We start from the raw sequence: 16,825 nt of genomic DNA on the forward strand, positions 1-16,825 counted from the left end.
TTGTTTTTTCATGCTTGTCTGACATGGTCCATGTATTCTGGAACTATTTATAACCAATAAAATATTCAATTATTCATTCAAACAATATGATTTTTACAATTTGATAATTCACATACACTGTAGACAGTTCTTAGGAACAAACAATAATATTAGTATTATGAATAAACCATCCTTTTTCATGATAGTGAAAATGTCACTGTGATGTAAAGAGACTAGGTGTTTTATTTTGCAAGGAAACCTTTGGACGATTGGGATTTCAATTCAGGTTATTAAACTTGGGAATAAGATCAAAAATTTGTTCTACACATGAGAATGTAAAGATACTCAACACAACCAACAAGACAAGGATTATGGATGTTAGGACTAATCCCCAATACAATGAAGTACAGTTTTGTATTTATGTGAGCTGCGTAGTGTTTGTAAGTAAAAATAAAAAGATTCTCTAAGCTCCAGGCTTCCTCCCAGTGGGACGTAGGTGGTTTCCTGGCGGGGAATAATTATCGTAAATAAGTCAGAAGCAATAAACTAAAACCTGGTTTTATTTTTGTCCGTTAAGATTGAAAGATCGCGTGTACTTGCATTTAACTAATGTAATAGCCGGTACACCTCATACATTAGTTCAGGCTTTCTGCGACTAAATTTAACATTTGTAGGGGTGTGTAAAAAATGAGCCGCCCGCTTTGAAAATGACAAGTCGCGTTTATTTTGTTTGAGGAGTGCGTGTGTATGATCCGATTGACTCCTGCCAAGATTAGAGCAAGGTTTTCGTTCTAATAAAATAATAATAGGTATAAGACATGCTCAAACCTAATGAATGGCAAAGGTGTCTGGCTTACATAGGAGGGCAAATTTCTTCAATAATTATTGTAGTTTCGCGTGCGTGAATAGCATAAATTAGTTTGGGGTCTCCTGTTGAGAATGGACGGTCGTCTATGAGCCTCGACAATATTCAACATTTCTCTTCTTTCTTTTTTGTAGCCTTTTTCATTCACAATACTTGAAGTATGTTTTCTAACTGTAAAATATCCACTTGTTCCTATGTTGTATGGTTTACATATTACAGTATAGTTGTGTATTATCAGGGTCTAAATATTGTAGCAATATTCATCAGAAAATGACAAATAATTTGAAAAAATACCCTAACAGAGAAATAACGATGATTATGATAATTGTCCTGATTTATTCGGATAAGATAGAATAGACCAATACTCTCATAATATTGAGGGAGTTTTCCAACTTAATGGTTGATTCATTGAACACTATGTATCAAAATGGTTCATCCCTAAAGCAGAGAAAACTTATGCATTGCTTTATTCTATGCCTAAAGTTATGAACACTTAATGTAAGTATCAATGTGACGCCAAGTATTTAGGTTTCTCCATCCGCTAAATAAATAAATGCCAATAATTGACTTTGTTGGTCTTGTGACTTGGCACAGGTCTAGTCTCAGAGTTTTCAAGTTACACCTGATCAATAAAGGATCAATTTGAGGGATTTTTTCCTGTTACAGCCTGCCCTATGAGTTTCACTTCAAACGGTTGAATTTGAAACTAATTAATTTGAAACAAATTGGTTGAATGGGAAGCGTTGATGGTATTTATGAGAAATGTTGACAGTGAATCTCACTATAAACTATATGTAAATTTCCCTACATTTTTACCAGGAAGTATTTTAAAAAATACAGTGAAAATGAAATTTCTTCTACAGTACACTGTTTCAATATCTATATTTGCTGTATTGTAAAAGTGCTCCCAGTGCTATCTATTAGTGATTCATTCAACTAGCTCGAGTAGTTGCTAGTTTTGCTACTAGAGTGCAGAGCCTCCTCAGTATTTATTACAGTGACTATAAAAAATACGTATAAAGGCTGAATACGTATAGGCTGGTCACACACCGATTAGTCAAGACAAGACTAGTCACGTTTAGTCACAATACTTCACATAGTTGCTTATGGAGTCAGGTCAATTGCAATGCCTAATCAGTGTGTCATAAGCAGCAATGTGAAGTATTGTGACTAAACATGACTAGTCTTGTCTTGACTTATCGGTGTGTGACCAGCCTTTGTGATTATGAAAATAGTCTTCTCTGTAAATATTTATACAACAGCACAAAATAAGAAAAGACTGTTCAAAATAAGGAACAAAGAATAAAGTACGGAAATATTATTATTCCTTATTCCGTGACAGCAGTGACTATGTATATTCCATTACAAATAATTTTTTTCGCCCACTTGTTTCCAGATTCAAAAAATGAATTAGTTACGTTTCCGGTATTTTTTTTCAAGAACTAAGCTTGATATGTGCCAGTTACACGTACGTCGGTTAAATTTAAATCGTGATTAATTCCACGAGAACCAATCACGGAAGCCGTATTTTCAAAAAAGCCTTCTGTTATTAGTTCTAGTGAAATTAATCACGTTAAAAATTTAACCGGCGTTTGTGCAACCGGGCCTATATTATTCTGCTATTTCTAAGGTTTAACTCTTCATGTTGAAATAAAAACACATAGATGTTGTCAGTTTTCTACACTTTAATTTGGTACAAATTTCTTTTTGTGTTTTTATTTCAACATGGAACGTTTCTACAACATCGACCACAACTCAGTTGAAGTTTTAACTCTTCACGTGATATGAACAATGGTACAACGATAATAGTGTTAAAAGCTTGCCAAGGATCTAACTAAAAAACGAAATAAAAAAAGTTTTATAGACTTATAACTTAATAGATTTATAAATTATTGCACCGGTCGGTAGGCAATTAAAGTGTGTATAATTTATCTGACGAGGGAATCGTGAATTCAATTAGTCATTCATTTGGCGTTGATAAAATAGAAACAAATAAATCATTTCGCGTTGATGAAAAATTGATTTTCAAGTGGATCCTAGGCCTATATCAATAAATTCATTGTTATTGACTAGGTAGGTACCCTATCCAAAGGAAGAAAAATTCACATTTCTGACTAAATTATTACTTTTTACTTGCGATTTGCGAATAGGAAGATATAAGTGCGGCAAAATAACAAGGAGATTGGGATGTCCATTTCTAAGATGATTATATTATATTCCTAAAAAATAATAACTTTAAAATACATAAGACCATATACCGTGAATAATGGCAAATAAAAAATAATACAGAGATAGGCCTATTAAAAGTTACAGTACAGAATTGTACTGTACAGTTGTAGGCCTACGGTAGTAGAAAACAGTTTTATCCATTAATATTTTCCCCTGTACAGTTGGCAACAGTTTCATAAATGGCGTTAGTTCTCCCCTTTCACCACCAGCCTCCTTAGCTCAGTGGCAGAGCACTGGTCTCGTAAACCAGGGGTCGTGAGTTCAAACCTCACAGGAGGCAGACTTTTTTGTTCGATTCGGCTTCGAATTTTTTATTTTATATTAATATATAGAACATTGTATTGATGCCAGATACATTTTTTATTAGTTTCTCATGGATTGAATCAATAAATTACGATGAATATGATTAAAAAATAATTTCTTATTCTTAGTTAAAAATATGATGGTGTCCCAAACAGGACTTTTAGTCCTCGGGGTACTTGAAGTTATTTATTCTTCTATTGATGTGGATGAGTTATTGTGATTTCTTTAAAAACAACGTATTATTTTATTATCTTTATTTGTATAATTTGCAAGATTGTTATGATATACTCTACTTCTCATAATTTCTGATTATGTGTAATGTATCAATTGAAAGAATAAATGAATTATTATTTTCAATTCAAAGAGCACAGTTATCGCAGATCTCTTTTGCTCGATTCGATCTTCAGAAAAAATTTCTAATGAAGGCTGTAATAAATTATATTGTATTATTTAAATTATCTAATAATATTTTTGAGATAAAACAAATAACATTTTTAATCTCTCGCCCAACCAATTATTCAATGAATTGGATCAATAAATTTAACGAAGAGTCCTATGCATTATGAATAATATCAATTTAAAGAGCACAGTTACTGTATTGAATGCAGTTAGGATTTATTAGTGTTTACTTGATAAATTACATGGGCATTATCAACTAATTGAAATAGTCGAATTTTTCAATATAAATTGATACCTAGTTTATATTTATAGGAAATTATCCAATTTTGAATGAATGAATGAAAATTTAACTTTCGAATCAGTTAACTTTCCCACTGCAAAGGATTGAATCAATGAAGGAAATAAAATGGAATTGAAATACGGTACATGATAATACAAAAAAAATATTCATATTAAGAATCCTCTATTATAATATTGTTCTTAATATAAATTTCAATAAAATGAATAGTATAATATTAGGAATAAGCTAATTCAAAAAGTTGGAACTAGACTGAAGAAAACAAAAATTCATCATTGGATATTTAATTTCATGATCAGAATTCTATCCTGTTCTGCCAAAACGACTGCGATTGAAATTTAATGGCAATCTCAATACAGTAAATTCAATTTGAAAATGAAAATTATGCAAAAATATTTTTCACATTAAATTGCTTTTAATTGTAATTACTTTATGGTGCTTTTATATGGTTAATGACTGAAATAGTTATGTTTAAACAGTTATCTTTGTACCGAGGATCAACTTTGGTTAAATTCAAAAATTGACGAAAGACAATCGAAATTTTATTGTCAAACTAAAATGACGAAAGTCTTTCCGGGAGCAACAGCTGTTGCCGGTCAGATGTTTGATAATTCTATTCACTGGATTCAAGGAAGAGGGTTCCTACACAATGCTCCTTCCACCCTTGCGATAACCCCATTAAAGGCCTATATTTGAGACAAATATATATAGATCTGTTACACTACCCTGAATCGAACATGCAATACACATGGTGGCTTGTGCCATCAAACTTCTAAAGTAAAGAAAACACACTCCCACCCCGGAAACTTTGATAGGGTCCTTCTATCAAGGACACAACAAGAAGGGCTGTATTACTTTGGGGATCGTAAAAAGAAAGTGGCCCATTGAACGGTGCTTCACGCAAGCCACCAGTTTCCTATGAACACATGTCCTATCCTATCCTATCCCACATCCTTCAACACTGCTAGGTACCACCTATTATTCACTTGTACAAGTGTTTCTTGCTCCATCCTGTTCTATGAACAATGGAGGTTCATAATCAATGGTAAATAAATTATAGGTCTGGATTGTTTCAATACTACGATTTGAGAAGACAATAATGATTAACAAATCATTTTTCAATCGTATAACTAATGAATTATTCTTCAGTTTAATCAATAATGAGTTAAATTCATTATATTTTATTTATTAATTTAATTTAATTTTATACTGTAATACATCATTCTAATGTAATTCTATTTCTATGTTTCTAATTTTCTGTTGATGTTATTATTATTAAGGATAAATAAACAATTTTGATTTGATTTGATTTTGATTTACTATTGCAAATTTATTTTATTTTCAAGTTACCACAGCAAATTAATTTGCCCGTAGAGGGACGATTTGTTTATAAGTGGATGAGCTATTGGAAGGTTTACTTCACTTCTATTTATTCATCAAATTTACTATTGCAAATTTATTTTACTTTTAAGTTACCACCGCAAATTAATTTGCTCGTAGAGGGATGATTTTTTTTATAAGTGAATGAGTTATTGGATGGTTTACTCCACTTCTTGTTTTTTTTAAAGATTTTTTTCTCTCTTTTTCCTATTTTCTTCTCCCATTCTTCCCTTTTTCGCTTCTTTTCACTCGTCATTCCTTACTTTTATAGCCTCTACCAGCCTATTGCATGGGAAGCAGTAGTTGGCTAGGTATTTCATCTTCCTTCCTTTCTTTTCAGCACACCCCACCATGAAGCCTGTTTTTGAATTTTTTTAGAAATTTTCAATTTGATTGTGTTGTTTTGTATTTTGATTTCTTTTGTGTATCTTGTGATGATTTGAGAAATTATTGATTGATTTTTATTATTCTCTGTGTGGCTTTCGTCGTGGTACCCAAGTCAATCACATCCAATACATGAAAGTATAAATTAATCCAGTTAATTAGTTTGATGGAAAATCAGATAGAAGTCAACTTATTTGATCAAAATCGTTTTAAATAAATTTATAATTATAAAACTAATGTTTAATTATATTATCGATACGTACAGTGTACGGGGCTAAACTTGCATTGAACTTGAATTTGAAGCATTTTCAGTGTCAGGAGCTGGAATAAAATTAATTTTAATGAAGAATATTCTCGAATACTTCTTATAATTAAAATTAACTCATAGGTAAGTTTCTCTAACATTTACTATTTCAATGAAGAACTTCTTCCTATTCATTTATTTCAGAGACATGAAGTAGACAACAGAAGATAATTTGATCTTAGAGAAGTAATGGAAATAAATACAAAATTACTTTAGTGTAGAATGAATGCAAACTCACCTTTTTGTATTGGTCTCCAAATTCATTCATATCCAAGAATGCATCCGTTGAATATCTCTCCAAAATGGTAAATTGAAAAATTGTAGCATAGACAAAAACTGTGATGTAAACTCATCACCATTTCAACGGAAACAATAAATAAATCGTTCATTGATCCACCTGAAATATCCTGGAAATTCAACTTGATCAAGTGAGCAAATAACAAGAACGGTTTGATAATCTAATAAATTAAATGGATCTTATCAAAATGAGATTTTTGTGGAGAAATGTGGAGTTGAAATGAGCAATAAAGTTCTATAGATAGTGGATATCTGGCCTACCTTGCTCTGCCAAATTTCACCTCTGCATTTGTGGTTTCTCGGTCGATGAGGACTCCTTCAGTTCTTGTAGAAATTTCTCCAGGAGATTTCGTATCGGATTTCAGTCTAAAGTTTTCTTCAGCTGTAATAAATAGTGTTTGGTAGTTTAAAAAATGCTAACTCAAGTTCGAATTTAAACTTATATATTCTTGAAAATATTTAAAAAATATTTATTGTTTCTATAATTTTTTTTTCAGTTGTTCAATTTAGAAAGAAATATACAAATTTTCCAATATTGAATTTTATAGTACCTACTTATAAACAGAAATCAGTTAAAACTAATAAAGAGAAATATTTTTTCCAGGACTGCAGCTCACCGTACAATTAATTAAAATGTTGTAAATTATAGAATTATTATATTATATTTTTTTTATATAATACATTCTTAAGTGATATAATTTATAATTGTGTTATGCAAGACTCGTATTTTTAAATGTATCGGAGCTGTACGATCACGATTCTTTTATTAACGACTGCACGATGAGTGCAACATGCTTAAAGTTATAATATAGAAAGTCAATTTGCAACGATTATTTGAAATGCTAAAAACATGAAAATTGAAGCACAGAATATTAATAGAATGAAAAAACTAATGAGAACTGTTTTAAAAGATTCAAAAAAATTTTGCCGAAACCCGGGATCGAACCAGGGACCTTTAGATCTTCAGTCTAACGCTCTCCCAACTGAGCTATTTCGGCTACATGGTAGAAGGGAAAGAAATGTCTGTATATGAATGTGGACAGTTATTCAGCCTGTAAAAGAAGATTCACTATAAACAGTCAGCTTTCCTGATGAATAACATCCGTACTTTTCATTCAACTAATGCTGACAATCTTACTATACAACTATTTCTAACCGGTGCAGTGCGCAACGCGCATGAGCGAACATGCGCCGAGGTTATGTCGTTTGAGGTAATGCGTGTTGCATAACTTGCTCCTGATAATCTGACCGCATCACTAAATAGCCTACCACAACATTTTAATTTGTAGCAAATAGAAAGCAGATTAAAGTTAAAGATAGAAGATATATTCTATTAAAGATAGAAGTTCAAGACTATGCGCAAGAATATTGTTTTTATTTTTCGACTTGTTTCATGCAATCCGTTTCACTCGCGCATACACACAAAAGAAACGGGTTTCCCGTCAGTTTCACGATGGATTCCGATGACGATTTAGTCGTTTTGCCGTGGTGGCTACGTAATAAAAAGATATGACGAAAATACTGGATACACCCACTGATCAGGGATCGAAACCTTAGGCGGGGTGCACACCAGAGAAACGCGTTTTGTGAAGCCCCTTTCATGAAACAAGTTTCATGCAATCCGTTTCATTCGCACCTGCATAACAAAAGAAACGGTTTTCCCGTCAGTTTCACGATGGATTGGATTCCGATGACGATGTGGTCGTTAGGGAATAAAAAGAAAAGACGAAAATACTGGGTGCACCCACTGATCAGGGATCGAGAACATAGTTTCCTCGTTGTTGCGAACTTGCTCATAAGCGATCCTATCAAATTTAAGCATTTTTTCCAAATGTCTAAGACACTTTTTGATAGTTTAGTGGCATTGGTTTTTTTACAGCTTCGGCCAACTTCCATTAGAATGAAATTCCTGTCATAAATTTTCTGTAAATCACACAAATTTCTACAAATTACACAATTTCTCAACACGAAACGTGAAACTACAGCTAGAGGAAACCGATTGATTATTTATTTGTGTTTCACAAAAACTGGTTTCACGCAATCAAAGAAACTGGAGTATCATGAAACGCAGTGTGCATAACCCTGCTTAATCTTATCAGTCGATTGCGAGCAACTTTTGTTTTACGTTTGCTGAAACTTGTTCCACGAAACGCGTTTCTCCGGTGTGCACCCCGCCTTAAGAACTATTTGGACGTATCTAGCCTTCTAATGTAGGTACATCAAACTTCAAACTTAATCTTCAATCCTCCTATCAAATAAAAATATAAAGCACCGTATAAATTATGTGTAATAGGTAGGCCTATTCTACTGTTTGAATTGAATTATTGATGAATGAAGACTATAGTGAGGTTCACGTTATATAATGTCAGTGGTGAAAGATAGGAGAACAGCGTTCTGATTCATACCGAATCTCTGACTTGCCACTGCCTTTTATAGCAGATAACCGATTCCGGTATATCTGCTGTAATATTAACTGTCCTTTCTTGTTAGAAATGATCAATTATATCTTATTTGTCAAGAAAATATATTTATCAATGATTTTACAATAAATGTTCATAATTAAGATATAATAATATGTTAATTCGTTTTCAGTTACCCCTACATTTATGAAAAACGATGTGGCAACGTTGTGTAGCTAGAATTGAATATCGTAATCAGCTTTGTTGAATGATATACAAGGATGGCACCACCACTGCCATTACAACGTGGACCTCACTATAGTAGGTTTACAATGTGGGCTTCATCTGCTGTGACTCTTCCGTCTTATCGGATGAGCACGTTATTGTCGGTCCCGGCTGATGTATAACAGGCTCATTGACGGCTTGCATCTTCATTATATATTAAGGCTAGGTGCGTGGGACCTTCCTGACAGTTGCTTCCCTTCACTAATTCTAGTATAGCCTATTTCAGGACTCTGTTTTGCAGCTTAGGTTTGGTTTATCAATGTGGAGTGAGACATCTTCGTTGGATTTTTGTCCGACTTGGAACACGTTGAACCAGTAATTTCTTGTGTTTCCTCAATCACGTTATTTTCCAGCTCATTTATTATTTGATAGTAAGTTAGTTAGGTGGTGTTTTGAAGGGTCGCCGCCAACCTGTCTCCCCGACAACTAATCTCTTCGCTATTTTGATCATGGGCGTCAGTAAATCCCCTGGCAAAATATACCATTGCCGTCAACTAGTCTCCCCGACAGTAAATCCCCTATTGAACATTGAAACCAGCTTGAAGCGGGCGGGGAAGTAGTACAATCACACACTGTTTCACACATTCTATGAATTCGATTATTAGAAGAAAAGCTTCTTTGTCACTTCTATCACTGCAAACATAAAATGAAATGAATAAACTATTCCTTTTTCCGAATTCAACTGACTTGGAAATGTTTCTTATTGAATTGGCAAGCATTTTCAGAATGAGTTTGTACGTCTCGCGAGTGATTCCTGCATGTATGTATAGAACTGGCAACATATATCATCAAGCAAAACTCTGATCTACTGTTTAGTCTTTAACTTATGGCATTCAAAACTTCAGATTGAAACTTTATATATTATATTTTTGTTTTTCCATGTAATGTGGATTGTAGGAATAATTCTACATTGATTCGTCACTGTTCTCTTTTGAATAACTATTCATTAATTTGTAACTATTCTCTTTTGATTGATTATGATTGATCAAAGTTAATCTTGACTTTTTAATATGGTATTTCTACTAATATGAAATGTGAAGAATTGTGTGGCAGCGAGTCCTAATTTCGAGAAACTGGAAAAAATTATTCACCTCATGAAAGCGAGTGTTCATATTGCATTCATTTTTTACTGAAGAATGACAGACTAATTTACTATTTTTCAAATTAGCTAAGCTTATATTCATCGTAAAATGGAAGATGGAAAGAATATGGAATTCTGTGTAATTCATCGTACATCGCATATTTCCTGGACCATCTATTGACAATCAGCAACTATGAAAACATTAAATTCATCTTTGAAAAACTGATTTAACCTATCTATTTTTTTTAATTCAACACTTTACTGATAGATATTACTACCAATTGATTGAGAAGAATATGTTTTAGGAATAATAAATGCTGCATGACTAAGTACATAGGAAGTTCATATTGAGATGTAAATTAAAATATTGATTGTCAGATAAATTTTATGATTCACCAAATAAAGTCAAATGTGACATGAGATACACTTTTTGGTGGTAGAAGTTCGCCAGGTAAGCTAGTATTTCAATAAATAAATTATGCTTTCTGAATAATTATTATTATTATCAAATCTAAAAAAATTGGTGTGGTACACTCACACAACTTTCCTTGCTCATTGATCTATAAGCCTCATTAACGAGGATAATTTAGGGAATAACATTATGCCGATTGGCGGCTGAATAATTAAAACTACGAATTATGTGATTGTGTTCAGAGTACATTTTCCTTTGTTTGAATTATGAAATTTGAGGATTTTTTAAAAGTTGTCAAAACAGCTGTTCTACAAATAAAATATCGACATGATGTGTTCTTTTGAATAAACTGCTCTACCTACCTACCTCACGCACGAGAAGGAGGTTACAAAGTAAATTTCTCAAGGATGGGGTAGACCCCCTGTTAATTTCTCAGGGAGGAGACTCATGCCAGTTAATAGAGCTGATATATAACTATAGAGGGTATGAATTTGAAAAAAAATCGGTCAAGTCATTTTTGAGAAAATCGTGATAGAAATTTAACAAAATTCATTCTTCTCAGGAAATATTACTGAGCTCCTGCAATTTTCCCAGGAATGAGACTCATGTCAGTTGATAGGGCTTATAAATAGCTATCTAGGGTATAAATTTGAAGAAAATCGTTAGAGCCGTTTTCGAGAAAACCGTGAAAAACATGGTTTTTTAGTAATTATCCGCCATTTTGAATTGAATTTTATTGAATTTCTTATTGTCGGATCCTCATGGTATAAGGACCTTAAGTTTAAAATTTCAAGTCAATCGGTTAATTAGGATTGGAGTTATCGTGTTCACAGACACACACACACACACAGACCAACACCCAAAAATCATGTTTTTGGACTCAGGGGACCTTGAAACGTATAGAAAACATGAAATTAGGGTGCCTTAAATTTTTTTGGAAAGCAATACTTTCCTTACTTATGGTAATAGGGCAAGGAAAGTAAAAATAGGGCATAAAATGAGGAACTTTTGCTTTCCACACAAGTGACTTTCCACTTTTAAGAGTTTTCAATCAGAGTACTTAAATAATACAATTTTCGAGCTGGACTAAAAAAAAGTTGAAGTTATCACCTAGAAACTGACCAAGTTTTCAAAAGTATACTAGTTTTTTTGTTGATCATGAAGGATACTTCGAGTCTGTAAAGTCGGTTCAACTTTCTATGTACAGAAGAGTAATATCAAATAAAATGGTTTTTTTTACCTGTTGTCTCCATGAATAAATAAATAAGGTTGATCAAAGGAGTTGAATGAATGCATTTATTTTCAACATTAGAGAATTATTTTATTGTACACAGAATTATTTAATTATATAGAATTATTATTATAGGCCTATTAATAAAATATTCAGCATATTTTTTCAATATTGAAATTTCCAATGAACATTTTATAATAATTTTGATCGTTTAATGTCGACCTGTACACCTGTTTGTGGGGCAAATTTAAAAAATAACCCTTTATTGCGTGAGATTTTTATTTGTGTGGATTAAATCTATTGATTTTAATAGAATTAGATGATAATATGATCTAAAGACGAGACAAGGACTGGGTAAAAACATCTGCTTTCCTTCATTTAATATACAAAATAAGAAAGTTTTATTAAATTCGATCAATATTGAAAATTGACTGAGTTTTTATTGAGGATGAAATAATAAATTCAACTCTTTGGACTAGATTCTATTCTTGGGAATAAAATACGAATTCTATGCGTAGCAGTATTTAGTTTGCATTCGAGCAACAGAAGATTCATTGTATACTACTTCATTGTAAAATACTACTTCATTGATTGATAGAGATATCGCGTAGTAGTAATACTACTACTTGATAGACAATCACGGTATTCTTTTTTATTATTATAGCTGGTAAAAGATGAGATAAACCTACTACAAGAATTAAAAAATAATAATAATAGACATGTATAAAATTGAAATGTATACGGTATTTAATTAAATTATTAACAACGATAATCTAACAGAGCATGCAAAGTTGTGTTAGTTTGTTAGTTCTTGGAAAAAGTATTATTTAATGAACGTTTTGTCACAGAGTTAACAAGAGTTTTAAAGATAATATTCAAATGAACTGAAAATCACTTATTAGAGACCGGTAATGGAATAGTAATAGGCATGCACTGTGATACGGATTTGATAGTAGTGCTTCTATGAATCAGAGTTTCGTGTGCCTCTGTGCAGTGTCTGATCGTGACTTTAGCTTACCACTATATTTTCTTATTTCAGGATCCACTTCACTTTGAGTTCGTTCAGGTAAGTTCTCCAATGTTTTCAGACATCGATTCAACCTTTCCTCATCTGCAGGTTCAATCTGAAAGTTTTTGTTCACTAAATGATCGTTAGTTGTTTGTGATAATAGAAGATTTATCGTGGAAGTTGACTGGAACATATCCTCACTCAAACCAATTAATCTTTGAAGTGGATTAGTGTGAGTAGCACTACGAACACTCAGTTCTTTTTCGGTATAATCGCTAGGATTGTAAGGTTTCGAAGATCGTTCGAATTCATATTGTAGCAAATGGTCGCAGGATCTGGTTTTGGTTGAGTCTACCTCTTTCTGGGAAAGAGTTTTCCTTGAAGCACCAACTTTCCGAATTTCATCCAGGCGAGAAGGTTGTTCAAATTTCTTGGTAACTGTCTTGCGATGTTTTTCTGAATGAGGTTTTGTCGAGGAGTTCTCGATGAAAGCTAATTGATGCCCTACTGTATCCAAGATAAATATTCCTTGCGTAGGAATCTGAAAAATTAAAAATTACAGATGAATATTAGGGTATATTAATTTTAACTTTATTATATATTAGTAAAAAAATATTCATGGATTAGGCTCAATTGATAAAGAGTAGAATAATTAAAAGTATTGGAAAATCTGATCACCATTATTAACTGAAAGTTGATTTTAAAAATAATCTTTCAATATGTTTTCAATGAATAAACAACTAAAGTATTTTAATATGCCTACTTGAATTGTTTAATTATTATAGAAATTATTAATACCGTACCCTCTTTATACTTCAGATCAAACATTCTATTTTTGACACTTAAAAATAGCATGAGTGCTCGAAACCAGTTGTGATTATATAAAGAGAATACTAGTAATTTCTATAATCAAATAAACAACTGTATTTGTATTCCATTCAACTGATGCATGTGTTTTTTAGGATGTTTATCATTAAAAGATTTGTCACAATCATAAATAATAGTTGTTACAAAAATAATGAGCCTTGTGCAATTGTGGAGACATAGAATACAAAATCCTCAAATCAGCCAAGTTTAGGAATAGATTACTGTTAAATTAACAAAGTTAAGCCTGATTCAATATTTTATAGTGCAATAAAAATTTAGTTGTATTAAAATTTTCCTTTCATCTACATAGATAAATAAATAAGTGGAATCACCTCAACATTTTCTTTCTGAGGAACTGAACTTCCTGGTTTAGATGTTGTGTTGTCTACTGGTTTGTCTACAGATGCTGGTCTACTGGTGAAGGCACTGGCTTGTTGAGGACTGCTGATGCTGGCTTTTGATGTTCGATCAGGTTCTTTTCGGGATAGGCCTACGCTCCTTGAGGAGGGTTTCCTTCTGCTGCAAACAACATAAAATCATTATTGTACCAAGAATAATGGTTGCACTTGGAATTTTTCCAGTTATGCATTCTATAGCAGTAGATGTAAACATAGCAATATGTAATAAGGTATGAATATAAATCACGGCTGTGTTGAGAACTGAATAAATGTGTCAAATTCTTCACTACATATTCTTAAAGAATAGCGATAGACGTCACACATATATTGTCACAAAGTGAATTTTTGTGACGGATAGAGAGCCGTCGTCCAGCATAAAATTAGCGAAATTATTCTATTTTAGAATAGGAATAGGATCGTCTGCCAGATATATTTTGTTAGATTTGTAGTTGGGTACATTATCACCATCGCCGTCAACCCCTTTAAATTAGCAGCATTCGTATCATCTAAACGATAAGCGGCTACCGAGTCGGGTCAGTATCGCTCTTCATGAAATTTCTGGAATAGAAATATTGTTTACCGGCCTGAATTAGTGTAGTAATTAGTATCAGTGTCGTCATTAGCTGCACCCTTATCATCAGCACTAGTGGATTCAAGCCCTGTCACATGACTAGTGGCGTGATCGTCTTTTCAGACTCCCATTGGTCAGCAAGCCCCTTTTCCCCCGGCCTCCTAACTTTCAGCGACCCGGTGTGGCTTCAAGGAGACCTGGGAGAGAGTCAGTTGTTCGGTGGTTGAGCGTGAGATCGGGTCGCGAATCTCCTCTCCTTACGACGTTACCGACACTAATTATTATTCTATCTTGTGTTAACGTAGAATATTGTAGGTCGAGTTCCGAACAACTCGGAGTTAGAATTCCCTTGTGGGTTTTTCTTTCTTGTCAGCTATTTTTTTCCCGAATTCGTATCACTGGGGGTGAACGAATTATTCTTGGTTTTGAAACCTGTAAGGCATCTCAAGTTTGAGCTACAAACAGTTGAGTGGGGAAATCTAGCTAGGCTTTTAAGCAAATTATTTTTGAGGGCTTAATTCTTAAGTCTCGACTCTGTCGCTTCACGACGTTTAAGTTTAGTGCGGGAATTTGTTTGCTATTCTCCGTATTTAATTCTGCAGTGATTCAGGTAACTGTATGTTAGGACTGGTCACTTGTGTGTATTTCCTCTTCTGTAATAAGGTAATCTCAGTTTTTTTTAGGGATGTATTTTCCTTATTAATTTTCATACTATAGAGAGGCCCTGTATTTTAAATTCGCTTAGCAGTTTCTGACTTGCTGTAATTCCAAGTAGGAAAAGCCCAATCCTTTTTCTAGAGAACTCAGGTGCAGCTTGAGCTCGTCCTCGTCGAAGTTTCTAGACTGCGGCAACCTTTCTCTTTCTCTCTCTTAACTTTCCCTATTCTATAATCCTTCCTGTTCTCAGGTCCAGCTTGAGAACGTCCTTGTTGAAGTCACAGACTGCAACGCTTCCTGCTCTCAGGTACAGCTTGAGAACGTCCTCGCCGAAGTCCCCAGACTGCGGCATCCTTTCTCTTTCTCTCTCTTAACTTTTCCTATTCTATAACCCTTCTAGCTCTCAGGTACAGCTTGAGAACTTCCTCGCCGAAGTTTCTAGACTGCGGCAACCTTTCTCTTTCTCTCTCTTAACTTTCCCTATTCTAAAATCCTTCCAGCTCTCAGGTACAGCTTGAGAACGTCCTTGTCGAAGTCACAGACTGCGACGCTTCCAGCTCTCAGGTACAGCTTGAGAACGTCCTTGTTGAAGTCACAGACTGCAACGCTTCCTGCTCTCAGGTACAACTTGAGAACGTCCTTGTCGAAGTTACAGACTGCGACGCTTCCCACTCTCAGGTGCAGCTTGAGAACGTCCTTGTCGAAGTTACAGACTGCGACGCTTCCTGCTCTCAGGTACAGCTTGAGAACGTCCTTGTCGAAGTCACAGACTGCGACGCTTCCAGCTCTCAGGTACAGCTTGAGAACGTCCTTGTTGAAGTCACAGACTGCAACGCTTCCTGCTCTCAGGTACAACTTGAGAACGTCCTTGTCGAAGTTACAGACTGCGACGCTTCCCACTCTCAGGTGCAGCTTGAGAACGTCCTTGTCGAAGTTACAGACTGCGACGCTTCCTGCTCTCAGGTACAGCTTGAGAACGTCCTTGTCGAAGTCACAGACTGCGACGCTTCCCGCTCTCAGGTGCAGCTTGAGAACGTCCTTGTCGAAGTCACAGACTGCGACGCTTCCCGCTCTCAGGTGCAGCTTGAGAACGTCCTTGTCGAAGTCACAGACTGCGACGCTTCCCGCTCTCAGGTGCAGCTTGAGAACGTCCTTGTTGAAGTCACAGACTGCAACGCTTCCTGCTCTCAGGTACAACTTGAGAACGTCCTTGTCGAAGTCACAGACTGCGACGCTTCCCACTCTCAGGTGCAGCTTGAGAACGTCCTTGTCGAAGTCACAGACTGCGACGCTTCCTGCTCTCAGGTGCAGCTTGAGAACGTCCTTGTCGAAGTCACAGACTGCGACGCTTCCCACTCTCAGGTGCAGCTTGAGAACGTCCTTGTCGAAGTCACAGACTGCGACGCTTCCTGCTCTCAGGTACAGCTTGAGAACGTCCTGGCCGAAGTCCCCAGACTGCGGCATCCTTCCTCTTACT

General features: G+C 34.5%; 1 protein-coding gene and 2 non-coding genes across 4 annotated transcripts in view; 1 reads left to right on the forward strand and 2 right to left on the reverse strand.

Moving 5' to 3' along the window:
* The window catches only part of LOC111050227 (kinesin-related protein 4), a 152,740-nt gene that overhangs the window by 120,587 nt on the left and 15,328 nt on the right, over positions 1 to 16,825 (reverse strand). The window contains exons 3-5 of one of the 2 annotated variants that reach the window (XM_039437818.1): positions 14,055 to 14,241; positions 12,865 to 13,396; positions 6,700 to 6,820 (exon numbers count right to left, since the gene is read on the reverse strand). In XM_039437818.1, the coding sequence (XP_039293752.1) occupies positions 6,700 to 6,820; positions 12,865 to 13,396; positions 14,055 to 14,241 (840 nt within the window). The remainder of the gene's footprint in view (positions 1 to 6,699; positions 6,821 to 12,864; positions 13,397 to 14,054; positions 14,242 to 16,825) is intronic. The other variant, XM_039437819.1, reaches the window with a different exon arrangement.
* Positions 3,282 to 3,353, forward strand: Trnat-cgu. Its single transcript has one exon. It is a non-coding gene; the product is annotated as a tRNA-Thr (tRNA).
* Trnaf-gaa lies at positions 7,364 to 7,436 on the reverse strand. Its single transcript has one exon. It is a non-coding gene; the product is annotated as a tRNA-Phe (tRNA).

The sequence above is a fragment of the Nilaparvata lugens genome, chromosome 11 (genome assembly GCF_014356525.2).
Source record: "Nilaparvata lugens isolate BPH chromosome 11, ASM1435652v1, whole genome shotgun sequence".
NCBI lineage: Eukaryota > Metazoa > Arthropoda > Insecta > Hemiptera > Delphacidae > Nilaparvata > Nilaparvata lugens.